This window comes from Cherax quadricarinatus, chromosome 3 (assembly GCF_038502225.1).
Source record: "Cherax quadricarinatus isolate ZL_2023a chromosome 3, ASM3850222v1, whole genome shotgun sequence".
NCBI classification, from domain to species: Eukaryota; Metazoa; Arthropoda; class Malacostraca; order Decapoda; family Parastacidae; genus Cherax; species Cherax quadricarinatus.
Window position 1 is genome coordinate 7,486,331 of NC_091294.1, and position 27,825 is coordinate 7,514,155.

A 27,825-nucleotide genomic window follows, 5' to 3' on the forward strand; every position below is an offset into this window, starting at 1 on the left:
TAAAGTCCCAATACGACTCAGTGTTCAGTGAGCCGTTACCCAGGGTAGACAATCTAAATGAATTCTTTATAACCGAGACCCACTATTATTATTATTATTATAATCAAAAAGAAGCGCTAAGCCACAAGGGTTATACAGCGCTAAACCGAGACCCAAAATTTGGTCATCTCAAAAATCTGATATTATCCTAACACCACAAGACTTTGAAAAGGCAATAAATGATATGCCCATGCACTCTGCCCCTATCACGTGCCTTCAGCATTCTATGGAGAGGGAGAATGGACAAAGTGGTCATCCCACACTCAGTAAAAACAACAGACATAGCCCCACTCTACAAAGGCGAGAGTAAAACAATTGCAAAGAACTACAGAATGATAGCACTAATATCCCATATCATAAAAATCTTTGAAAGGGTTCTAAAAAGCAAAACCACCAACCACCTAGATTCCTATCAATTACACAACCCAGGGTAACATGTGTTTGGAGCAGGTCGCTTCTGCCTTTCCCAGCTGCTGGACCACTATGGCAAGGTCCTGAACGCTATAGAGGAGAAATAAGATGGAGATGTAGTATACACAGACTTTGCAAAAACCTTCGGCAAGTGCGGCCATGGTGTAATTGCGCACAAAATGTATGATAAAGGAATAACAGGAAACGTTGGCAGATGGATCTATAACTTCCTAACAAATAGAATACAAGGAGTAACAGTAAACAGAGTAAAATCTGAGGCAGGTACGGCGAAAATCTCTGTGCTACAAGGCACGGTACTCACTCCCATCCTCTTCCTCATTCACATAACTGATATCAACAGAGATGTAAGCCATAGCTCCGTGTCTTCCTTTGTGGATGACACCCGAATTGTCATGACAGTGTCCTCCATTAAAGACACTGCAAGACTCCAAGCGGACATAAACCAAATCTTCAAATGGGCCACTCAAAACAATATGAAGTTCAATGAAGAGAAATTTCAACTACTCAGATATGGAAAACATGAGGAAATTAAAACTGGATCAGGTATACAACAAATCTTAACGATACAATAGAGCGAGAAAGTAATGTGAAGGACCTGGAAGTGATAATGTCAGAGGATCTCACCTTCAAAGACCACAACAATGTATCTACAGCATCTGCTAGAAAAATGATAGGATGGATAATGAAACAGTTCAAAACTAGGGACACCGAGCCCATGATGATTCTCTTCAAATCGCTTGTTCTCTCTAGGCTGGAATACTGCTGTACACTAATTGTCTCTATCAAGGCAGGCGAAACTGTTGACCTGGAGAGTGTAGAAAGAGCTTTCATGGCACACATAAGTACGATAAAGCACCTAAATTACTGGGAACGGTTGAGAAAGGTACATGATAATATACACTTGGAAAATCCTAGAGGGATTAGTACCTAACGTACACACGAAAGTCACTCCCTATGAAAACAAAAGACTCAGCAGGAGATGCAACATTCCCTCAATGAAAAGCAGGGGAGCCACGAGTACACAAAGAGACAACATAGTGAGTTTCAGGGGCCCAAGATTGTTTAACTGCCTCCCAGCATACATAAGGGGGATTACCAATAGACCCCTGGCTGTCTTCAAGAAGACGCTGCACAGGCACCTAAAGTCACTACCTGACCAGCTTGGCTGTGGTTTGTACGTCAGTTTGCGTGCGGCCAGCAGTAACAGCCTGGTTGATCGGACCCTGATCCACCATGAGGCCTGGTCTCAGACCTAGCTGCGGGGGCGTTTACTCCCGAAACCCTCAGGTAAACTCCAAGATAGGCTACGAGTTCCAGCAAATTTAGATTAAATGGAAAATCTCCATGCTAATTAAGCTGAAAAACTCGTTGCTGAGTTTTTAGTCAGGTTCTCAGGACTTTTAAACAACACAATCACTGTGAGGTGACCCAATGTCGAGGAGTTGAAGACCGAGAGGAGACTTGCACGAGTCTCAGGTCTCAACCTGTGATAGTCTCTACTTATTTGTCTCTCAGAAATGTCGCTTTTGACTCAGGACTAATTCTCTAAAGTCTCATGATTATCTTCAGTAGATGTTTACCTCTCTGTTGTAACCCTTAAATAGAGAAGTATTTATCTTAGTTGCTTTCTTTGTCTTGGTTGGTCTCATTATATATCCTGTAGTGTCTTCCTTATCGCTTCATTCACTCACCCTTGTACCCTTGTGCCTTTATTATCACTTCTTATCGTCTATCCGTTTCATGTCTTCTTTGTTTCACAATATTTTCTTAACATCGCCTTCTTATCCTAGCTTCCAATCTTTTACTCATCAATTTTATCATACGAGCCGTGTGTGTCTTTCTCCTGTTACACCACGCATGTCACTTCCATAAAGTTAGCATTTTTGTCTGGCAAACTTAAAGTTTGTCTTTGCGTTTCACACTATCACTTATGCCTGTCATTCTAATTTATCCATCAATATTTCTGCCTATTCTTATCGAGCTCTAACCTCTGTCAGTCGAACACTGTTTCGGAATATCCTGGAAGGGTTGAGGTAACTTAAGTTCTCTCAAAAAAGTTTGTTTCGCTGGCAAATCCTTTGGGATGGTCAGCCTCTTCATTGACGTGTGTGCGAAATTGCTTATTTAAGACTACGTGCTTGTAGTTACAGAAACAGCAATACAGAGTAATATTTGTCTCACCTTTTAGATCACCTTCGAGCAATCTACCGCTATTTATGTATGTACATATATTTCAACGTTATTAGTATGATGTAATTTAAGCTAACTCACTACTGAAGTAGCTGCTTCTCTAAATCTCGATTTTTCTAGATCCAAACAAGTCAATCTAACTTCGTTTTCTCTCTCTCAGCCGATGGTCGACCAGTGGCCTTCGAGGTGGCACCCGTTGACCCTACCGAGTCTCTCATCCGGCGACACCCGCCCAGGAAATTCCAGAAGTTGGAGGAGCAGCAGCAGCAGCAGCAGCAGGGCACGTTCCTCACTCAGGAGAAGCTGGAAGAGAAGCAGGCAGAGGCAGAGAGGCGTCGGCAGGAGGTAGGTGTTGTGGTGGAAGGTCATGGTGGTGCGGAAGGGATGCTAAGAGATGTAAATGTCTTTGTTAAGTTAACTGTGTTTGCCGAAGTCGAGCTCCAGCTTCTGAGCCACGACTCTTAGCAGCTGTTTTTCCTTGCCCGGGTCCCATCTCATTGGAACGTTCTCTCTTTATCCAATTTGTTTGGTACATCTTAATATCTTGGAAAATAATTATGAGCTAGCTAACCTAACTTGCAGTGAAGGTGACCAAGCATCGAGAGGACGATGGCATTGTATTGATCCGAGGAAGATATGGGTAAATACAATTCCTTGGAAATAATCATTCCTATTGTTCACCTCGTCTCTCATAGAACCATCCACTGACAGGTTCATTCCCAGATATTTAAACGCATTCACTTCCTCCATACTCCCTCCCTCCAATCTGATATTCAGTATTTTTTATACTCTCTTCACCTTGCTCTTTCCAATATTTACTTTCAATTTCCTTCTTTTTTTTTTTAGTTTACACTGATGAGTTTTACAGGCTAAAAGCCGTTATCCTTCTCCAGTTCATTTTAAAGCCCAGTATCAGGATGCGACCCACAACAGTCGACTAACACCAAGGTACCTGCTTACTGCTTGGTGAACAGGAGCAAGTGTAAAGAAACATGCAAAACCCTTCCATCCGTGTCCGAGATCGAACCACGGACCTTCAGTATGTGAGTAAGTGCACTACCAACCGAGCCACGAGAAATATCCTCTCAAATTCTTTTACCACTCTTTGCAATTTCTTTTCAGAATTTCCCAAAACAACCGTGTCATCGACAAAAAGCAACTATGAAAACTCCAACTCTGAATTACTGTAGAATCATATCCTTTAATCCCACACCTCTCCCCAACACTCAAGCATTCATTTCTTTTACATGCCTATCTAAGGCCTACTTTTGCTCTCCTATATACCCTAACATGAGCCTAAGAGTGGGAGATTATTTTCCAGCAAACGTAGGCTTGAAACAGGAGTGTGTTGTTACCATGGTTGTTTAACATATTCAGAGATGGGGTTATATACCCTATACATATTCATAGCATGCATATATTAAAGTACATGTGTGTGTTTCAGCTCTTGAGCCAGCGTGTTCAGAGTGCCAAGCATCGCAGTGCTCGCAGTGCCGGCCGCATGCGCTCTCGACCTAGTGACGGTGACGAGGTGGAGCAGGTGCGTATATCACACCTCTGTATACACCACCTGACTGTGTTGTTTTATTGCACTCATTCTCAAGATAGGTTTACTTGTCATTTATTTTGTGTGTGTGTGTGTGTGTGTGTGTGTGTGTTTATAGACAATGGTTTATTCCTGATATTCTTTCGACTTGTGTACTGTGATGGTTAGGTGGTTAATGGGTTTACAAGAGGGTCCTTAAGACTGAACGTAACCTGTTCATCACCAGTCAAGAATACTTTAACCCCTAAAATGGGAATTAAAGTAAACTTTCAGCATAATATACACTGAGAGACATATGTCTCACAGTGTATAGATTCTTGTTTTCACTATTTATATTTTTATTAACACATCGGCCGTCTCCCACCAAGGCAGGGTGGCCCGAAAAAGAAAAACATTCATCATCATTCACTCCATCAGCGTCTTGCCAGAGGCATGCTTACACTACAGTTATAAAACTGCAACATTAACACCCCTCCTTCACAGTGTAGACACTGTACTTCCCATCTCCAGGACTCAAGTCCGGCCTGCCGGTTTCCCTGAATCCCTTCATAAATGTTACCTTGCTCAAACTCCAACAGCACGTCAAGTCCTAAAAAAATCTTGTCTCCATTCGCTCGTATGTAACACGCTCACCCATGCTTGTTGGAAGTCAAATCTCCTCTCACATAAAACCTCCTTTACCCCCTCCCTTCAACCTTTCCTAGGCCGACCCCTACCCAGCCTACCCTCCACTACAGATTTATACACTCTCGAAGTCATTCTATTTTGTTCACTCCTCTCTACATGTCTGAACCACCTCAACAACCCCTCCTCAGTCCTCTGGATAATAGTTTGGTAATCCTGCACCTCCTCCTCCTCCTCCTAATTTCTAAACTATGAATTCTCTGCATTATATTCACACCACACATTGCTCTCAGACACAACTTATCCACTGCCTCCAGCCTTCTCTTTGCTGCAACATTCACCACCCATGTTTCACGCCCATAAAAGAGCTTTGGTATAACGATATTCTCATAACTTTCCCTCTTTGCTTCCATGGACAAAAGTTCTTTGTCCCCACAGACTCCTCAGTGCGCCACTCACCTTTCTTCCCTCATCAATTCTATGATTCACCTCATCTTTAACAGACCCACCTGCTGACACGTCCACTCCTAAATATATGAATACATTCACCTCCTCCATACTCTCTCCCTCCAATCTGATATCCAATCTTTCGTCACCTAATTTTTTTGTTATCCTCATAACCTTACTCTTTCATATATTCACTTTTAATTTCCTTCCTTTAAATACCATACCAAACTCATCAACCAACTATAACTAACAAAAAAGGCACAATACTGTGACTGGAGCAATACACAAATAACCCGCAGATATCCAAGAACTAGCTACAAGCAGTATTAAAACAGGGAAGTGTTTTTGGGTATGCCCAAATGAGGAAAATCTGTGGACTAAAATCACAAGGGTATTAAAAGAGGATAACATCAAAGCTGCTTTCACAGACAACCTGGAAGCTTTCTACAACAGATGGGAACATAAAAAGTCTGGGCTGAATGGTACTGCCCTTGATACTGGCCATGTAGTCAGAAACTGTAAGGCTGGAGGTGACGTCCTGGTAGTCAGTAAATGTGGGGCTGATAGTGCTGTCCTGGGAGACAGTAATGGTGAAGCTGGAGGTGCTGTCCTGGGAGACAGTAATGGTGAAGCTGGAGGTGCTGTCCTGGGAGACAGTAATGGTGAAGCTGGAGGTGCTGTCCTGGGAGACAGTAATGGTGAAGCTGGAGATTTTGTCCAGGTAGTCGGGAATTATACGCAGGAAGGAATACATATAAATGACCTCATAGGGGACAGGAGCCGTAGTGGGGAAACAAGTGTAGTCAAAGATAAGATAAAACCAATATTGCAAACTAGAAATACCACAGGAAATAGCAAACAAGAGGATTCCACTAGCTATAGTGAGGATATATTACCAAAAACAACTGGTGGGAGCTCCATTGTTGGTGCTAGAGAGGATAGGAATAAGACAGGGAAACATGCACCAACAGGGAATACAGTCACAGAAACCCAAGGCAAATGGAAACCAAGCCTGTGCACATACTCTGCACTTGGTATCTGCAGACATGGGAAATCTGGAAAAACAGACGGGAAGTGCAACTTTGACCACCCTAGAAAATGCCATGCCCATATGACAACAGGAAAATGCAAACTCCCTTCCTTTAAGCTTTTTCACCCTGAAATGTGTACCTCTTCAGTACAGGAAAGACTGTGCTATAACTTAAATTGCCAGGCATACCATCTAAAGGGGACAAAAAGATACAAAACATCCAGGCCATGGGAAAACCTGGGTAGCCACAGCCACTCAAGAGGGAGAGGTTTTTTAGTGCCAGGAAGGAAAAAAAACTGGCAAGAAATGGCAGAAATCGTACACCAAATCCAGTCATTCCTGGAGTGGAACCACAGTCGATGGTCTCCACTCCAAACCAACAGATACAGATACTAATGCCGGAAAAAAAATCCCCCCCCCAGTACCAACAATACCACCAGTCCGATGACATTCTTCTTTGCAAATATACAGGGTCTAAAGCCAGCAACAAACAACAAAATACCTTTCATCCGTGGACTGCTTGCAGAGGCAAAGGCAATGTTCGCGGCTTTCACTGAGACCCACATAAAGGATCACTTGGACAACGAAATATGGATCCCAGGTTACAACCTATACAGATGTGACAGAGTGAACAAGCAAAAGGGGGAGGGGGTTGGCCTGTACATTGCAGAGTCACTTGTTTGCACAGAACTGCTAAATGCCTCAAATGATGTAGTGGAAGTTTTAGCAGTAAAGGTCGAGAACCAAAACCTAGTCATTGTGGTAGTCTACAAGCCTCCGGATGCAACATCCCAGCAATTCCAGGAACAGCTGTTAAAAATTGACCACTGTCTGGAAAATCTTCCAGCTCCTGCACCCAACATCTTGCTCCTGGGGGATTTCAACTTAAGGCACCTAAAATGGAGGAATATAGCAAATAATATTGTTGCAGTAATAACACCAGGAGGCAGCTCTGATGAAAACTCACACTCACACGAGCTTTTAAATCTCTGCACAAAATTCAATTTAAACCAGCAAATAATAGAGCCTACTAGACTGGAGAATACACTAGACCTTATCTTCACTAACAATGATGATCTGATAAGAAATGTCACCATATCAAAAACAATATACTCAGATCACAACATAATTGAGGTTCAGACATGTATGCGTGGAGCCCCAGACCGACATAATGAGACTAGTCACGAGGGAGCATTCACCAAATTCAACTTCAATAACAAAAACATAAAGTGGGACCAAGTAAACCAAGTCCTAACCGATATAAGCTGGGAAGATATACTAAGCAACACAGACCCCAACGTATGCCTAGAACAGATTAACTTGGTGGCACTCGATGTATGCACAAGGCTTATTCCTCTAAGAAAAAGGAGGAGTAGATGTAAAATAGAAAGAGACAGGCTCTCCCTTTACAGGCGACGGAAAAGAATAACAGAGCGGCTAAAAGAGGTCAATATATCTGAAATGCGTAGGGAGACACTGGTCAGAGAAATAGCAAGCATCGAACTCAAGCTAAAGGAATCTTATAGGAGTCAAGAATCGCGGGAAGAACTAAAAGCCATAAATGAAATCGAAAGAAACCCAAAGTATTTCTTCTCCTATGCCAAATCAAAGTCGAGAACAACATCCAGTAATGGGCCCCTACTTAAACAAGATGGGTCCTACGCAGATGACAGCAAGGAAATGAGTGAGCTACTCAAGTCCCAATATGACTCAGTTTTTAGCAAGCAGCTAACCAGACTGAGAGTCGAAGATCAAAACGAATTTTTTATGAGAGAGCCACAAAATTTGGTAAACACAAGCCTATCCGATGTTATCCTGACGCCAAATGACTTCGAACAGGCGATAAATGACATGCCCATGCACTCTTCCCCAGGGCCAGACTCATGGAACTCCGTGTTCATCAAGAACTGCAAGAAGCCCCTATCACGAGCCTTTTCCATCCTATGGAGAGGGAGCATGGACACGGGGGTCGTACCACAGTTACTAAAAACAACAGACATAGCCCCACTTCACAAAGGGGGCAGTAAAGCAACAGCAAAGAACTACAGACCGATAGCACTAACATCCCATATCATAAAAATCTTTGAAAGGGTCCTAAGAAGCAAGATCACCACCCATCTAGAAACCCATCAGTTACACAACCCAGGGCAACATGGGTTTAGAACAGGTCGCTCCTGTCTGTCTCAACTATTGGATCACTACGACAAGGTCCTAAATGCAATAGAAGATAAAAAGAATGCAGATGTAATATATACAGACTTTGCAAAAGCCTTCGACAAGTGTGACCATGGCGTAATAGCGCACAAAATGCGTGCTAAAGGGATAACAGGAAAAGTCGGTCGATGGATCTATAATTTCCTCACTAACAGAACACAGAGAGTAGTCGTCAACAGAGTAAAGTCCGAGGCAGCTACGGTGAAAAGCTCAGTTCCACAAGGCACAGTACTCGCTCCCATCTTGTTCCTCATCCTCATATCCGACATAGACAAGGATGTCAGCCACAGCACCGTGTCTTCCTTTGCAGATGACACCCGAATCTGCATGACAGTGTCTTCCATTGCAGACACTGCAAGGCTCCAGGTGGACATCAACCGAATCTTTCAGTGGGCTGCAGAAAACAATATGAAGTTCAACGATGAGAAATTTCAATTACTCAGATATGGTAAACACGAGGAAATTAAATCTTCATCAGCGTACAAAACAAATTCTGGCCACAAAATAGAGCGAAACACCAACGTCAAAGACCTGGGAGTGATCATGTCGGAGGATCTCACCTTCAAGGACCATAACATTGTATCAATCGCATCTGCTAGAAAAATGACAGGATGGATAATGAGAACCTTCAAAACTAGGGAGGCCAAGCCCATGATGACACTCTTCAGGTCACTTGTTCTATCTAGGCTGGAATATTGCTGCACACTAACAGCACCTTTCAAGGCAGGTGAAATTGCTGACCTAGAAAATGTACAGAGAACCTTCACGGAGCGCATAACGGAGATAAAACACCTCAATTACTGGGAGCGCTTGAGGTTCCTAAACTTGTATTCCCTGGAACGCAGGCGGGAGAGATACATGATTATATACACCTGGAAATTCTAGAGGGACTAGTACCGAACTTGCACTCGAAAATCACTCACTACGAAAGCAAAAGACTTGGCAGATGATGCAACATCCCCCCAATGAAAAGCAGGGGTGTCATTAGCACGTTAAGAGACCATACAATAAGTGTCAGGGGCCCGAGACTGTTCAACTGCCTCCCAGCATACATAAGGGGGATTACCAACAGACCCCTGGCAGTCTTCAAGCTGGCACTGGACAAGCACCTAAAGTCAGTTCCTGACCAGCCGGGCTGTGGCTCGTACGTTGGTTTGCGTGCAGCCAGCAGCAACAGCCTGGTTGATCAGGCTCTGATCCACCAGGAGGCCTGGTCACAGACCGGGCCGCGGGGGCGTTGACCCCCGGAAATCTCTCCAGGTAAACTCCAGGTAAATAGAAGAGAGGAGCTTACGACCGAAACGTCGTCGTAAGCTCCTCTCTCCTATGTGCGGGTTATTTGTGTATCATCAACCAACCTCTACAACTTCTCTTCATATTAAGCTTAATTCTTTTATAAGTTCATTGACTTTTGTTGTATTATATAATGACAGGAGTGTATGTTTGTCACCGACTTTTATGTTTATGTCACTGACATTGTTATTTTTTTTTTTTTTTTTGGGGGGGGGGGGTTCATAGCTTATGCAAAAGAACAAAATTACTTCACGCTGAAAGAAAAATCTTATCTTGATTCTCTTGTATGTGATTTTAATATATATATATATATATATATATATATATATATATATATATATATATATATATATATATATATATATATATATATATCTTGGTCAGCTGTAGATGAGCTTGTTCTAGTTAACTATCGTAATGAAATATTCAAACATATTTTTATTTTGGTGAGAGGAGATAATACCAGTCATACGAGAATCATGATAATATATTTTGACGTAACTGAATTTGAGTGTGCACCCATAATCCATCAAATATGGTGCTATTAACCAAATCACTGAGCTGGTGGGGTTAGAACCCATGACAGTTGAGTCATAAAACTACTGCTGGACCTGGGTTGAGGTGAATCAAATTTTTGTATAACCTGTAAATCATTAAGGGAGTCTGAAACGATCACAAACGGTGACACAGGCATAGATGCAATACGGACAAGTGCTACGAGAATGGCATACGATTCAGCCTTAAAAATGCTAGCCGGGGATAATAAATGCCCTCGCACAACACTGTCTGAGAACACTGCTGCAAATCCGATGCCGTCTGAAGACTTGGAACCATCGGTGGACACTGCGATGGCATGAGAACGAGAACTGGTTAAGAAAAACAGATCGAGAAGCCACCGTAGGCAGTTGGGATATCTTGCATAGCAGTGGGGAAGAAAACACATGAACCGTCAGAACTTCCCAAGAGGGCAGAGAAAAGTGAGATGCTACATGAACATAGAAAGGTGGTAACTGAAGAGAAGACAAGAGCGAATATAGGCGAAGAGAAATGGGACGGAGTAAACAATGGCGACGAGCAAATAAAGAACGTCTACTTACATCAGTGACTATCCTATATATGGAAGGATTGTGGAGGTCATGAGATCGAACATAATAGTGAAGGCAATGAACATCACGGCGATCGAACAAGGATGGAATATTCACCTCTGCAGGGAGGCTTTCGACTGGTGAAGGGCGAAAAACACTGAGGCATAAACGTAATCCCTAGTGATGGATGGGATTAAGGCTAGAGAGAGTTGCAGGAGAGGCCGCTGAATATGTCTAGTCGCTATAATCGTCATAAAATTAGGTCGCCATAAAATTAGGGCTGAATATAGTTGAAGGAGAGTTCTACAATCAGCCCCCCATGAAAGATGAGTGAGGGTTTTAAGGAGATTCAGCCGCTTATGGCAAGTTGCTTTCAGAGAGGTAATGTGAGGTTTCCAGGATAACCTACGATCAAACAGAAGCTGAGAAACCTGACCGTATCACGTTCTGGGATGCGCGAACCATATAGGTACAATGGGTGATCAGATACGACAGAGCGTCTAGTGAAAGTAATTTGATGAGTTTTAGTACTAGAAAATTTAAACCCATGAGTGGTGGCCCAATAGGAAACACGGTTGACCACATGCTGAAGAGAAACTGCAATGAGGTGAGAGTCAGCACCTGCACAAGCTATAGTGAAGTCATCAACATAGAGTGATGACCAAATATTGGATGGAAGAACAGAGGCCAGATGATTTATAGCAAGGAGAAAAAGTGTTGTGCTCAGAACACACCCCTGGGGGATACCTTCAGCTTGAACAAAGTCTGGGGAAAGCATATTATTAACCCGAACATTGGAATGTCCTTCAGATAAGAAGTTCTTAAGGAAAAATAGTAGATTGCCTCAGAGGCCTAAGAAGTGGGCCTGGGCCAAGATATATCTTTAAGCTGTGTCATGCCTTCTCAAGGTCGAAGAAGATGGCGATAACTAAGAAGTTATTGGCAAAAACATTACGGACATACGTATCCAAGAGTAGTAAGGGATCAATGGTAGAACGGCCCTTACGAAAGCCATATTGGCTAATGGAGAGGCTGTTATGTGTCTCTAAATACCACATCAAACGTCTATTTACCAGACGTTCCATTACCTTGCAAACTGCGCTGGACAATAGTGTGAGGCATCATCATCCCGGTTTGCGGGAAGGGAGAACAATGGCAGATTTCAACAGCTGGGGAAGAACTCTTTATGACCAAATAATATTAAAGAGCCGTAAGAGGACTGCAAGGGCTGACTGACAGAAATGCTGTAGCATACGAATATGAATGCTGTCAGGCCCAGCTGCCGATGATCGGCAAGCTGAGAGTGTTGCCTTCAGTTCCAAAAGTGCAAAAGGCACATTATAAGATTCTTCTCTGATAGAAGAAAAGTTTCAGGGCTCCAACTTTCTGGCAGACTTTGAGAAACAAAACGAGGGGCATAAAATGAAGCTCCTGAGAGATATGGACAAGATGATCATCAATTTCGTTGGCAACGTCAAGAGGGTTTGCAATATCAATACCGGCAACCCAAAGAACAGAATCCGGGTCAAGAGAGTATTAACCACTCAGTTTCCATACTTTTTTCCAGACTGCACTCATAGAGGAAACAGAAGTGATGGTAAAAACATAATCTCTCCAGCAAGTGCGTTTAGTGTCACGGATGACACAGCTAGCGACAAGGAGTCTCTTTGTGGTTCTATTGTACCGGTACCTGACCCACGCAGCGCGTTTCAAACATATTGCCCTAGCACGAGCAGGAGACCACCATAACATGCACTTCTGAGAATGCCTGCCCAATACTGGATGTTGTTCGAGACTTATGCCAAATCAAAGTCTAAAACAACATCCAGTATTGAGCCCCTGCTTAAACGGGATTGGGCCCACACAGATGAAATGAGTGAGCTACTCAAGTCCCAATACGGCTCGGTTTCTAGCGAGCCACTAACCAGAATGAGAGTCGAAGACCTAAATGAATTTTTTTGTGAGAGAGACAGAATTTGATAGACACAAACCTATCTGATATTATCCTGACGCCAAATGACCTCGAGAAGGCGATAAATGACATGCCCATGCACTCTGCCCCAGGCCAAGACTCATGGAAATCCGTGCTCATCAAGAACTGCAAGAAGCCCCTATCACGTGCTTTTAACATCCTGTGGAGAGGGAACATGGACACTGGGGTCGTCCCACAGTTACTAAAAACAACAGACATAGCCCCACTCCAGAAAGGGGGCAGTAAAACTATACCAAAGAACTACAGACCGATAGCGCTAACGTCCCATATCATAAAAATCTTTGAAAGGGTTCTAAGAAGCAAGATCACCACCCATCTAGATACCCATCAGTTACACAACCCAGGGCTGCTCCTGTCTGTCTCAACTACTGGACCACTATGACAAGGTCCTGGATGCTCTAGAAGACAAACAGAATGCAGATGTAATATACACAGACTTTGGAAAAGCCTTTGACAAGTGTGACCATGGTGTAATAGCGCACAAAATGCGTGATGATGGAATAACAGGAAAAGTCGGTAGATGGATCTATAATTTCCTAACAAATAGAACACAAATAATAGCAGCCAACAGCGTAAAGTCTGAGGCAGCTGTGGTGACAAGCTCTATTCCACAAGGCACAGTACTCACCCCCATCATGTTCCTCATATTCATATCGGACATAGACAGAGATGTAAGCAACAGCTTCGTGTCTTCCTTTGCAGATGACATCCGAAGTTGCATGACAGTGTCCTCCATTGCAGACACTGCAAGGCTCCAGGCGGACATCGACTAAATCTTTAAATAGGCTTCAGAAATCAATATGAAGTTCATTGATGATAAATTTCAATTACTCAGATATGGAAAACAAGAGGAAATTAAAGCTACATCGGAGTATAAAACAAATTCCAACCACACAACAGAGCGAACAACTAATGTCAAAGACCTGGGAGTGATCATGTCGGAGGATCTCACCTTCAAGGACCATAACATTGCATCAATCACATGTACAAGAAAAATGACAGGATGGATACTGAGAACCTTCAAAACTAGGGATGCCAAGCCCATGATGACACTCTTCAGGTCGCTTGTTCTATCTAGGCTGGAATATTGCTGCACAGTAACAGCACCTTTCAAGGCAGGTGAAATTGCTGACCTAGAAAATGTACAGAAAACCTTCACAGCACACATAACTGCGATAAAACACCTCAATTACTAGGACCACTTGAAGTTCCTAAAGCTGTACTCCCTAGAACGGATGTTCCAGGGAGTCTAGGATTATATACACACATGGAAAATCCAGAGGGACTAGTACCAAAATTGCACACGAAAATCACTCCCTACGAAAGCAAAAGGCTCGGCAGACAGTGCAACATCCCCCCCAGTGAAAAACGGGGGTTGCACTAGCTTGGTAAAAGACAACACAATCATTGTCAGGCGCCCAAAACTGTTCAACTGCCTCCCAGCATACATCAGGGAGATTACCAATAGACCCCTGGCTGTCTTCAAGAAGGCATGGGGCAGGCACCTAAAGTCAGTACCTGACCAGCCGGTTCGTACGTTGGATTACATGTGGCCAGCAGTAACAGCCTGGTTCACCAGGCCCTGATCCACCATGAGGCCTGGTCACAGACCGGGCCGCGGGGGCGTTGACCCCCGGAACTCTCTTTCCAGGTATAGAATGTGAAGCTACGGTTAAAACTGAGGTCAAGAAGAGTTGTAAAAGCTCATCAATGGAGGACGAAGAAGGAACCTCACTAAAAGCAGTTAGATGCAAAGTAAAGTGTCAATTTGCTCCGTAAAAGTGCCAGCATGGGCTACGAGGTGGCGAATACGAAGAAGTAAGGATGATTGGAAAATGATCGCTGTCATGTAAGTCTGGGAGGACAGACCATGTGAAGTCTAGTACAGTTGAGGAAAAGCAGACCGAGAGATCGATGCAAGAGAGAGAGAATGAGTATGAGGATCAAAATGGATGGGAGTACCTGTATTTAAAATATGGAGAGCGAGAGAAGGAAGAAAAGCCTTTAACTGAGTACCATGGGAGTCACAGTGAGACCCCCCATCCCCAGAGGAAATGGTGAGCATTAAAATCGCCAAATAACAGAAGTGGTGGAGGTAAGGAAGAAACCAGAAATGCAACATCTGGAATAGATAATGCCCGAGAAGGAGAGAGATACAAAAAACAAATTGTATACCACTCATTCAAGTGGATACGGGCTGCAGTGCAATGCAGTGAAATATGAACAAAGAGTTGACGGTATGGAATACTGATGCATATAAGAAGTGCACTGTCATTAAAGGTTCAATCGGGAAAAGGATACGATGAATATAATAAATCATAGCCCCGAGCTGGGATGGATAACAGCGGAGCGTAATTAAGGTTCTTGTAAACAACACAAACAGGGAAAAACTGGGAGAGTAACACCTGAAGCTCACCCCGGTTACTTCTGAGGCTGTGGATATTCCATTCTAAATAAGCCATAATTTGTGAAGAGAAAGATACAAGAAATCTGAAGGTAGAGGTATCTACGGATTAGTAGGTTTAGAAAACTCCACATGTGGAGGTTGCAGATAACTTTTAAGCAGCAAAGAATTAGGACACTGTGAAGAAAGAAGTTGTGTAGACAGAGAAGAGTGAAGAGGAGGAACAGCAGGAGGTGGATCAGAGTCCATCAATGGTCTAGTCTCCTCAGTATATTCTGAGATAGCTTCAAGTGTTTCAGAGGACAAGGACGTTGTATGTGGCACAATATTGGAGATGGAAGAAGGAGGGTGAGTAAAGATCAGGGTGACAATGGACTGTACCAAAGTAGGAAGGGGGACGACAAAAGGGAAGAGGAAACCGGGGAAGAAGCTTCGGAAGGGACAGGAGAGGAAGAAGGTACTGTACAAGGAGAAGGATGAACTTCCACACTCGTAACAGAGCCAGTTAGAGGTGAAGAACCGAGTACAGAGACTGGGAAGGAAAAATGTGCAGGTTGCAGAAGGGAAGGAGGTGTTAAAGGAGATTTTAACAATGGGGATGTTGTGGAATTCGGAGAGGAGCGATGGGGAGTAGGTGTTGTACGAGGTCTTGTAGACAGAAACTTATGAATGAGAAGAGGAAGAGGTGAGAACAGAATGAGGTGTCGAGGTAAGGACCTCTGAGTCCAGGACAGCAAATGAATTAGAGACAGGGGTGACTGGAAGGGGTGACCACATAGGAGGCTGCAGGAGTTGGGACCCCAGAGGAGGGAGGATGTTTAGCAACTCGAGAATAAGAAATATGGGGAAGTCTCCCTTGGAGGCTTAGATGAGAGACTGCCATAGCATGTGGGAGGTATCCTGCCTCTTTGAGACAACGTATTTCACGTTTATTTAAGTAAACTTGGCAATGCCAAGAGTAAGATGGATGAGCCTAATGACAATTAAGGCATGAGAGAGGTAGACTATATGACATATTGGTATGGTCGTCGGCACCACAGACTGGGCATTCGGCCATGGACTTGCAATATTTTGCTGGATGACCAAAATGCAGTGTAGGATTCACCTATTGAATATGTAAACGGTGTCCTGCAATATATACAGAGGATGGAAGCTCACAGCAGTCAAAAGTTAAACGAGATACATTGCAAGGGAATCGTCTCCGCCTACGGGCAGGGAGGACGTAACTGTCTACTTTGACGATTGGGAGGTCTTGGAGTTCAATCTGTTCCAGGATGTCATCACCACATGTCTGGAAATTCTATTGGACAATGGTATGGGGCAGAATGACAGTACCACCACAAGAACTGAGGGAATGATGTTTTTCCATAGTTACAGGAATAGTATCGATAGTTGTAAGGAGAAAAAGATCGTGAGCTTCGTTAGCATTCTGGACAGTGATGATGTGTGTACCACTCTTGAGAGCATTAAAGGATATATCTCTACCAACATGGCATAGGAGCGTCTTGCCAATACTATGGTCGGAAAGATAGGCAGTAGAGGAAGTTGGTCGTAGAGTAAAACCTTAGTCCATTGTGTATTTTAAAACATAGGGAGTGTGTGACGAGCCGGTCTTTTCTAAGTAGAATGAGAAGGAAGTGAAGAAGTATCAGGTAATGGTCTTGGGCGTTTAGGTGTAGGACCAGAGTTGGTCCAATGTGGGAAGGGCGGGCGATTCGAAAATTGCCGCACCATAGAGGGAGAACCCGGAAGCATAGTCAAAGAAGAGCGGAGGTCAGACGTATCAAGGGAGTCAGTCGGAACCCAGTACCTGAAGCTGGTGATGAAACAGCATCAGCAGGAGGTACAGTGGCATTAGAAATGTCCAAAGAGTGGTCAAATAACGAGGCAAGATCGGAACAGGGTGCAGTATATCAGTAAGGAGCATGGGGGGAGCAGGTTCATTTATTTGGGACTCAATAGTTATGTCACTTCTTTCTTTTGTTTTGTAGATAAAAAAAGATGAAAAAAAAAGAAAAAAAAGGGGGAGGAACGTGGAGGAATAGCTCCTAGGAGGCAAAAAAGGGCCGTAAATCCCACTCCAGACACAAAAGGACCCTAGCACCGCAAGTAGTGCAGATGCAGCAAGGAACCCGTGCCACACCCTACCCTTCATACCAGTAAACCAGCAATCCGGGATAGCAACCTCACATCCACCGAGCCACCTCAGTGGACAAAAGAGAAGGCAGCCGGACATCCACCACAGAGCATACCTCCTTCGGCCACCACCCCCGGAATCCGACAGGCAGCATCCAGAGATGCACTCATCACCCAAAAGACACCCAAAGCCACCCCTCCGGGAGACCAGAGAGGAACCGGGACACCTCCTGGTGATCCAGATTCCACGGCAAACTACACCACCGCCAAGGACCCCAATGGAATGGGATGGACCCTTCACCCTACCTAGGACCTAGAGTGCCTGTGGGAAGCATCCCGAAGGCTGAAAATAGAAAGGAATAAGGGAGGGATGGGAAGGAGGAGGAGGAGAAGGAGGAAAGGGAAAAAGGAAGGATGGGAAGGATGGGATAGGGAAGGGAGGATTCGGGGGTAATTAGGTTCAGTCTGAGGAAGGAGACCAAAAGGTCTTATTCCTTAGACCAAGAGCCTCTTCACCGTGCCAAAGAGCGTCCCTTGAAAAGGAAGGAATATGGGAGCACACTCAAGTTCAGTTATATTAAAATATGTTAGCATAATGCTCGTAAGAACCCTGGCAATGTACAGTGCCTCCTCTTGTAGCTTTATTTATTGTAGGGCTCCTTAATGTGACTGAAAAGTCTGTGAATACAGTGGAGTGAACTAAACTTCTGTAATGAACTCCCCTAAAAGCGCCAGATATTTCAATTTGTTTATTATTTTTTATTATTATCAGTATTATTATCCTATTCATAAAAAAGAGGAGCTAAATCTATATGGCCCATTAATAGCGCATCCTGTTTATTGTTCTAATTATATACTACGTTTTTGTGACCTTAGTTTGGCCATCATCTTCTGCCCTGTGCTAAATAACTTTACTAATAATATTCTTTCTATACCAGAGTCTTGGTGGTGCAATTGGCTACCATTTTCACCTCTACATTGTGTTTGTGTTTAATTTTTTAAATAAAAAATTGCTACTCGCATGGGCGTCTGCTGGGACTTTTCCAGGAGTTGAAGGGTTGCCAGGGGAGGAAGGACAAGGGCTAGGCAAGCGATTAGTATGGCTGTTTGTACTGCATAGGTTTGATCCACGGAAAGAGGCAGCTCTTCCCAGCTGTATTATCCGCATTACCCAGCGGACACCCATGCTTACACTTTCCATGTCCTTTCATTTATATATTATTAGCATTTAGCTGACAACAAACTGCTATTTATTCATATTTTCTCTCAACCCTTCTCTCTGCCTCGGTTTCTCATGTGATTAATTTTTCTTCATTCTTTGTGAGTTTGTACTATCTATTATTGTCTTTACTATTGTATTACTAATACATTGCTAATACCAAGAACTCTTTTGTTCTAAGGTCATTCCTTCATACCAGTTTGTTTGCATCTCTGTGTTCAATACACAGAAAGTCTGTTATCATTATTTATCTGCTTACCTTATTAGTCTCTCAGTCTTTGTGTTACAACTGTGTTCCCAACACTAACTGCCCTGTTCCCTTTTTAACTCCCTTCATTGTCCTAATATTGAACTGTTAAACTTTTCCAATCTCGTCTTCCACTCACTCTTCCCTTCTGCTGCCAGTCCCTCTTAGTGCCCTACTCCATCCATTGCCTGCCCTCCTGCTGATGTACTGTGCTCACTCCACTGCCCTCCACCACTACCAGTCCCTAACACCCTTGGCTGACCCCTCCCACTGGCCTCAACCCCTGGCTGATGGTGTTGTTGTGCTACAGTTCATGAGGATGGAGGAGCTGGACTGGAAGAGCCTGGTTTGCACCTCCCTTTTGCCGCCTGTGAAGCCAACCAAAGTGGCACCCAACCCATCATCCTCCCACCACCCGGCCGGCTACGCCTACCATGTGTCCTCCAGTGCGTAGCAGTTGTAGCTTCATCATTTTCGCAGTATTCAACCTGTCTACAACGTTTTGCTTTGTTCTTCATGTGGTACTTAAACTACGCTTCTTACATAAAAAAAAAACACTTACTGTGTTGATAATCCAAGCTACACACACACACACACACACACACACACACACACACACACACACACACACACACACACACACACACACACACACACACACACACACACACACACACACACACACACACACACACACACACACACATATATATATATATATATATATATATATATATATATATATATATATATATATATATATATATATATATATATATATATATATAAACAGCTTATATATTTCAACTAAAGTTCATAAATTTCTACGAAATATTACATCGTGGTTCTTGATGTGTGGGGAGTGGCTTTCTCTGCTTCCAGCAAGATAGTGTCGCTTCAGGCTGTATCTTATAAGTGCTTGCTTAGCTTTCAGACTGCATGTGTTTGCTTAAAGTTCCTCAAGACAAATTTAAGCTTCATACTCTGCATTATTATTATTATTATTATTATTATTATTATTATTATTATTATTATTATTATTATTATTATTATTATTATTATTATTATTACTCTTAATAGTAGTAGTATTATTACTGCAATATAATATAGAGTACAAGTTTAAGTTGAAACTGGACTTCTCAGTCTTACAGCGCCTTAGGATTGGGAGGTAAACGTGTTTGATCCGAGGAAATGGAGAGTTGAAGGGTGTATCTGAACAGGAAAATCCACAAGAAATTGCGAGAAATGTTTCAAGTTACTGTCAGCATCCACACAGTCAGCGTACTGTCAGCAGCCATAGTCAGCGTACTGTCAGCAGTCACACAGTGTATTGTCAGCAGTCACACAGTGTACTGTCAGCAGCCATAGTCAGCATACTGTCAGCAGTCACAGTGTACTCTGTACTCTGTCAGCAGTCACAGTGTACTCTGTCAGCAGTCGCAGTGTACTCTCAGGAGTCGCACAATCAGTGTACTGTCAGCATTCACAGTCAGTGTACTGTCAGCTGTTACACAATGAGTGTACTGTCAGCAGCCACACAATCAGTGTACCGTAAGCGCTCACACAATGTGCTGTCAGCAGTCCCACAGTTAATGTACTGTCAGCAGTCACGCAGTGAATATACCACCAGAAGTCACAGTTAATATACTGTCAGCAGTCACAATGTACCGTCAGCAGCCATAGTCAATGTACTGTCAGCAGCCATAGTCAATGTAATATCAGCAGTGACAGTCAATGTACTGTCAGCACTCCCACAGTCACTGTACCGTCAACAGTCACACAGTCAATAATTTTACACAGCATATATTAAATAAGGTCTAAATCACAGTATATAAAGCCGAGGAATTCTATTATTTATTCTTCTTCAAATGAAGCCGTTTTCATGGACACTTATATACCACTGACTTCCCTTTATATTTCTAACTAAAACCTCTAAATCATTTTTTTCGCAATCACTTCGACTTAGATGTACATTATTTAGTTTCCAAGTGTCTTAGTTTCTTTTTTTTCCTAGGATTCGAACTTTATAATTGTCTGCATAAAACTGCATCTGCCACTTCTGTTACAGCTTCATCAACCTATCCAAGTCATCCTGTTATTTTCTGTTCTCTTCAAAAAAATGACGTCCTATTTTAGTGTCATCGTCAGAGTTACTTAGGTCACTATTCTCTCATCTATGCTGTTTAAGCAAATTGTGAATAATAAGGGTCTTAACACTGACCTCTGTGGCACACCACTCTTAATAGGTCCACCATTCTAGCTTTTCCCTGTTAATGAAATTCCTGTTGCCCATCGGTCAGCCTTGCCTCGACCCAAGAGATATTTTCTCCTATACAATGTGCCGCTAATTTTTAAATCAGTCTCCCGTGTGGTGTTTTATCAGAGGTTTTATTGAATTCCGTATATGCAATATCGTATTCATGATTTTGGTCTACTACCTCATATACATTAATGAAAAAAGTAATTAAATTAGTATGACAAGAACGCCCCATTGTAAACCCGGTCTGAGACTCGCTGATCAAATTATATCTGCCACGGTGGCTTTGAATCACATCAGCAATTATTAATTCCATCAACTCTCTCACAAACATGGTTAGGCTGACTGGTCTATAATTTTAAACTAAGAACCTATCTTCCACTTGGTAAATGAATATCACATTTGCCATTTTCCACTTATCCGCTACGATTCACTTTTGTAGTGATATCTTGAAGAGACTAGCTAATTAAGATTGTTAAATGCCCCTTTACATTCTTTTAGAACTCTTGAACAATAAGTGATTTGTGATCATTTTCTCCAAGCTCTTCGTTCATCTCATGATTGTCTATAAGAACATTCTTGTTTGCCAGAACAAAGTTTAGCATGTTATATCCTCTAGCTGGTTCTGACGGACTGTTTTAAACAGCATTTCAGAGCAATTTCAAAGAAGTCACCAATTTCTAGTTTCTATCAAATTGTTCCAATCAGTTTTACTAAAGTTAAACTCTCTCTCTCCCATTAAAACTACTTTCTCGTCTTAGATGCCTTAGCAGTTTCTTCCTAAGAAATTTTCCCAGGTCACTCTCTAAGTTTGCAGGATTTTAGAGCCTACCTATGATTAGCTTTTCGTGCCCTTCGAGACACTGCAGCCAAACAGATTCTGAGTCTGTCCCTTCCACCTATACGTAATTTCTGATGCAAAAGTTTAAAATTTCGCTAACATACATATCAACTCCGTCCATTATCCGGTTGAATCTATTGATGTGGAACAATTTATAATCAGTTGGCTCGTCTTTATACTTCAAAGTAAACTAAGTTTCAGTTATTGCAATATTATCAATGTTTCTTACACATGCATTTAGTCTTAATCTGTTTTATTTCTTGCACACGGATATTTATATAGTAAGTGAAAAGGAAGCTTTTGCCTCACTTCTTTCCCTCATTCTCTTTTTGTCTGTAGATCAATTTTTCCTATGGGTTTACCTGGAATTTAACTGGAGAGGGTTTCGGGGGTCAACGCCCCCGTGGCTCGGTCTGAGACCAGGCCTCGTGGTGGATCAGGCCAGATCAACCAGGTTGCTACTGCTGGCCGCACGCAAACTGACGTACGAACCACAGCCCGGTTGGTCAGATATTGACTTTAGGTGACTGTCAAGTGCCTTCTTGAAGACAGCCAGGGGTCTATTGGTAATCCCCTTTATTTATGCTGGGAGGCAGTTGAACAGTCTTGGGCCCTGGACACTTACTGTTCTTATTGCTGTTCTTGCTGTTGAACAACGGTTTAGTGCCGATGGAGGTAGCGTAGGTAGCAATGATACGGCCGTGGACTACTTTGGCTTTAATTGGATAGGAGTGAGTACACAACGGGCAATGTGAGGGAATGACCGATAGCCAGTCCGTGGAGGGGAGCACTTGTACCTCTCGAGTCAGTCGGCTGTGAAGTGAGGGCGAGTGGGCCCAGCGACCCACTGACCTGGGTAGGCCTACAGAGGGCAGCACTTAAGTGCTGCGAAATATGAACTAAGCTGGAAGACAGCATAGGCTGTCTGTGCTGACAGTACAGGCTGTCTACATTTGCTTGGCCACGCACCTCGCATCGTCCCGACGCTACAATACTGGTGGGCCCGTAGGTGCAAAAGAATTACTTACACTAGTTACCCCAGGGAGGGACTGGCTTTCGCTCACTTGGAAATCAAAAATGGACATAAAATGCAACAGGCAAAAAAAACTCTCCCATCCTGAGGAAGAGAAAACTGGCTTGCCCGCTTCATTGAGGAGAGAGCCCGGAGACGTCAGCACTGGAACTAAAATCTTCTATATACAGGTTGTCCACAGGGCTGAACATCAGGCTTGACTACTCGTCTACGAACGCTGTTGCACCCTCACATCTGCAAACAATGACTGACAGTAGCATTTCTTAAGGTGTGACATATGACTCGGAGGGCAGCACTGCCCTAACCGTAATACAGCGTAATACAGGCTTTAAAAGCGACACTGGGTGCACATACCTACAATAATACTATGTCCATGTAATTCATTATACTCTGGGTACCCTTCTAAAATTATTTGCATATTTATATAATGTTGTCCACCCTGACTCCATTATCAACTCACTATACAATGTGTGTGCATTTATACCCATTTTTGCAAGCAAACAATTAGCATAACTAGCATAGGAGTCAGACAAGTCAGTAGGTACGTCAATGTCACAGAAATGTACTGTTGTCCTGGGTCGCAGGCCATAAGTATGGAGCCTTACTGGGCTGTCTTCAGTAACAGTAGTAGTGGGAGAAGTAGACGGGTTGTCCCTAGCATTGGTCTGATTGTGGCATTGCAACGCACGCGACTCCAGCTCTGCTTCGGCTTGCACATGGTCCACATACTTCATGTGATCAAGGTGGGATTCTTTGATAGTTCCAGTAGCAATCTCCCTCACCTCGAACTTATTGCCACGGAGCTGTCGGAGGACACAGTAAGGACCCACGAATTTTGGGACAAGTTTGTGCATACCTGGGGTCTGCCCCGGGTTGGGCACCATAACTTTGCAACCTGGTTCCACTTTGCTTTCCTTGGCGAGGGCATTGCGCTCAGACGTGAACCTATCAGTAGCTTTCATAAGGTTCTCTCGTACCCGCTGGAAAACAAGCTGCGTTGTCCGCATCTTTACTACACTGGGGTTATCAGTGCCATAAGTAGGTCGAGGCAGAGCAAACAGAATTTCGTACGGTAAGCGCTTGTCATAGCCATACAAAGCGAAATGAAGTATCTCACTGATCGAGCTGTTGAGGGAGGAGTTTAATGTACTCTGAACATCTGGGATAGCCTCATCCCATGTAGTACAACTTGGGTTAACGGTTACCCTGAGCACCTCCAGGACTTTGCGATTTGTACGTTCAGCAAGACCATTATTCGCAGGGTGGCGTGGAGCTACTGGCGATTGGTGAATGTTAAATCTGGAGCAAAGATCCTGCATTATGGCGTTTATGAACTCAGACCCATTGTCTGACAGAAGGACACGTGGGCAGGTATGACGGAGAACGACATTCTCACGGAAAGCATTAGCAACAGTCTCAGCAGTTTTATCAGGAATGGGTACTAATTCACTGTACCGCGTCAGGTTATCTACCATTACAAGCAAGTGCTTATTTCCCTTCTCCGAGGTCAAGAAGTTCGTCAACAGGTCGACAGAAGTTCTCTCCCAGGGCTCCTTTGTAATGGGATACTTTAGAATGGGGTTAGGACCTGTAACGGTACCCTTGTGCTGTAGGCAAACAACACACTAGTGTACATGCTTGGCAATGTCCGCTGCCATCTTAGGCCAGAAATATTTCATTCGTGCCTGTTTGATACTGCGGTCTTTCCCGGGGTGCGCTACACCTGGGACATCGTGGATCAACCTAAGAGTAGCTGGTATCATGGACTCCAGTATCACCAGTTGGTATATGGTTCTGCCGGGGTCCACCAGCTGTGCAACACGGCACAGACCCCAGGTATGCACAAACTTGTCCCAAAATTCGTGGGTCTTTACTGTGTCCTCCGACAGCTCCGTGGCAATAAGTTCGAGGTGAGGGAGATTGCTACTGGAACTATCAAAGAAGCCCACCTTGATCACATGAAGTACGTGGACCATGTACAAGCCGAAGCAGAGCTGGAGTCGCGTGCGTTGCAACGCCACAATCAGACCAATGCTAGGGACAACCCGTCTACTTCTTCTCCCACTACTACTGTTACTGAAGACAGCCCAGTAAGGCTCCATACTTATGGCCTGCGACCCAGGACAACAGTACATTTCTGTGACATTGACGTACCTACTGACTTGTCAGACTCCTACGCTAGTTATGCTAATTGTTTGCTTGCAGAAATGGGTATAAATGCACACACATTGTACAGTTAGCTGATAATGGAGTCAGGGTGGACAACATCATGTAAATATGCAAATAATTTTAGAAGGGTACCCAGAGTATAATGAATTCCATGGACATAGTATTATTGTAGGTATGTGCACCCAGTGTCGCTTTTAAAGCCTGTTTTACGCTGTATTACGGTCAGGGCAGTGCTGCCCTCCGAGTCATATGTCACACCTTAGGAAATGCTACTGTCAGTCATTGTTTGCAGATGTGAGGGTGCAACAACGTTCGTAGACGAGTAATCAAGCCTGATGTTCAGCCCTGTGGACAACCTGTATATAGAAGATTTTAGTTCCAGTGCTGACGTCTCCGGGCTCTCTCCTCAATGAAGCGGGCAAGCCAGTTTTCTCTTCCTCAGGATGGGAGAGTTTTTTTTTTTTTTTTTTATTTTTTTTTTTTTTTTTTTTGACTAGTTTGGCTTTAATTGGATAGGAGTGAGTACACAACGGGCAATATGAGGGAATGATCGATAGCCAGTCCGTGGAGGGGAGCACTCGTACCTCTCGAGTCAGTCGGCCTTGAAGTGAGGGCGAGTGGACCCAGCGACCCACTGACCTGGGTAGGCCTACAGAGGGCAGCACTTAAGTGCCGCAAAATATGAACTAAGCTGGCAGACAGCATAGGCTGTCTGTGCTGACAGTAAAGGCTGTCTACACTGTGTTGTCTCTCAGTGTACTCGTGGCGCCGCTTCTTTTCATCGGGGGGAACGTTGCATCTCCTGCCGAGTCTTTTGCTTTCATAGGGGAGTGATTTTCGTGTGCAAGTTTGGTACCACTCCCACCAGGAGCTTCCAAGTGTGTATTATCATGTATCTCTCTCGCTTGTGTTCCAGGGAATACAGATCAAGGACCTTCAACCGTTCCAAGTCGTTTAGGTGCCTTATCGAACTTATGTGTGCCGTGAATGTTCTCTGTACACTCTCCAGGTCTGTAATGTCGCCAGCATTGAAGGGGACCATTAGTGTACAGCAGTATTCCAGCCTAGAGAGATTTTCCCCCAAAAAATAATATTCATAAAAATAATAATCTTGAAGGATCTACAATCTACTAGATGAATGTTGTATAAACTGCTAATATTACTTGTATAACACTAAAGTATTAATAGCTTGCGTTTTATTATTGCCTCACCTACACTGGTCTCCACCAACTAAACTTCTCCAAAAAAAAAAATGAAATAACGAAGATGAGGAGACAATACCATGAACAATCTAATTAAGATATTTTATCCTATTTCCAAATGAAAACACTATCAAAGTTATGAAAGCAGGTAAGATACATCACAGACAAAGACAAAGTATTAAGTTTTCACCATTAACCCGGAATGAAAATAACCAGAAAAACGATTTATAGCATTTTAAAAATAGTAATGCACAATATTGCACTCTAAATGCTGCCAGTGCTCAAGTTAACCTACACAGTACACGGATCAATAAGATGCATTAGTGATGTAGTTTAAATTACTTTCTGTAGTCCACGGGCCAATTTATGCATGAAATACCTATAAATTTATTTTATTTTGAGAGTTTACTAAAGTTACAAATACATATAGTTACAAATACAATAGTTGCAAAGGGTACAAGCTATATGCAAAATCACTAATTATGCACGGCTTTTCGGGTATAAAATATTTTCCCACATTTATAATATATTACTGCACTCACAAAAAACTGCTAAAATTGTAATTATTATAATAAAAAAACACTAAATCTACAAGGGTCATACAGCACCGCTGGGCGGGGAAGGATGCAAGGGTAATGGGTAGCAAGAGGGAGAGGGATGATTAGTAGGTCATGGAGTGTAGCAGCGCAGTGGATAGTGCAGGGGTAGAGGAACCTCAAGCGCTCCCAGGCCAGAATTTGTTTTGTACTCTGATGAAGATTTAATTTCCTCATGTTTACCATATCTGAGTAATTGAAATTTCTCATCGTTGAACTTCATATTGTTTTCTGCAGCCCACTGAAAGATTTGGTTGATGTCCGCCTGGAGCCTTGCAGTGTCTGCAATGGAAGACACTGTCATGCAGATTCGGGTGTCATCTGCAAAGGAAGACACGGTGCTGTGGCTGACAACCTTGTCTATGTCGGATATGAGGATGAGGAACAAGGTGGGAGCAAGTACTGTGCCTTGTGGAACAGAGCTTTTCACCGTAGCTGCCTCGGACTTTACTCTGTTGACGACTACTCTCTGTGTTCTGTTAGTGAGGAAATTATAGATCCATCGACCGACTTTTCCTGTTATTCCTTTAGCACGCATTTTGTGCGCTATTACGCCATGGTCACACTTGTCGAAGGCTTTTGCAAAGTCTGTATATATTACATCTGCATTCTTTTTGTCTTCTAGTGCATTTAGGACCTTGTCGTAGTGATCCAATAGTTGAGACAGACAGGAGCGACCTGTTCTAAACCCATGTTGCCCTGGGTTGTGTAACTGATGGGTTTCTAGATGGGTGGTGATCTTGCTTCTTAGGACCCTTTCAAAGATTTTTATGATATGGGATGTTAGTGCTATTGGTCTGTAGTTCTTTGCTGTTGCTTTACTGCCCC

General features: G+C 43.3%; 1 protein-coding gene across 3 annotated transcripts in view; it reads left to right on the plus strand.

Moving 5' to 3' along the window:
• LOC128706555 (capping protein inhibiting regulator of actin dynamics) overlaps positions 1 to 27,825 on the plus strand; it is a 179,976-nt gene that overhangs the window by 116,341 nt on the left and 35,810 nt on the right. For 2 of the 3 annotated variants that reach the window (XM_070090074.1, XM_070090067.1), the window contains exons 2-3: positions 2,822 to 3,006; positions 4,106 to 4,201. In XM_070090074.1, the coding sequence (XP_069946175.1) occupies positions 2,822 to 3,006; positions 4,106 to 4,201 (281 nt within the window). Of the gene's footprint in view, positions 1 to 2,821; positions 3,007 to 4,105; positions 4,202 to 19,209; positions 19,346 to 27,825 lie in introns of all 3 variants that reach the window. The other variant, XM_070090061.1, reaches the window with a different exon arrangement.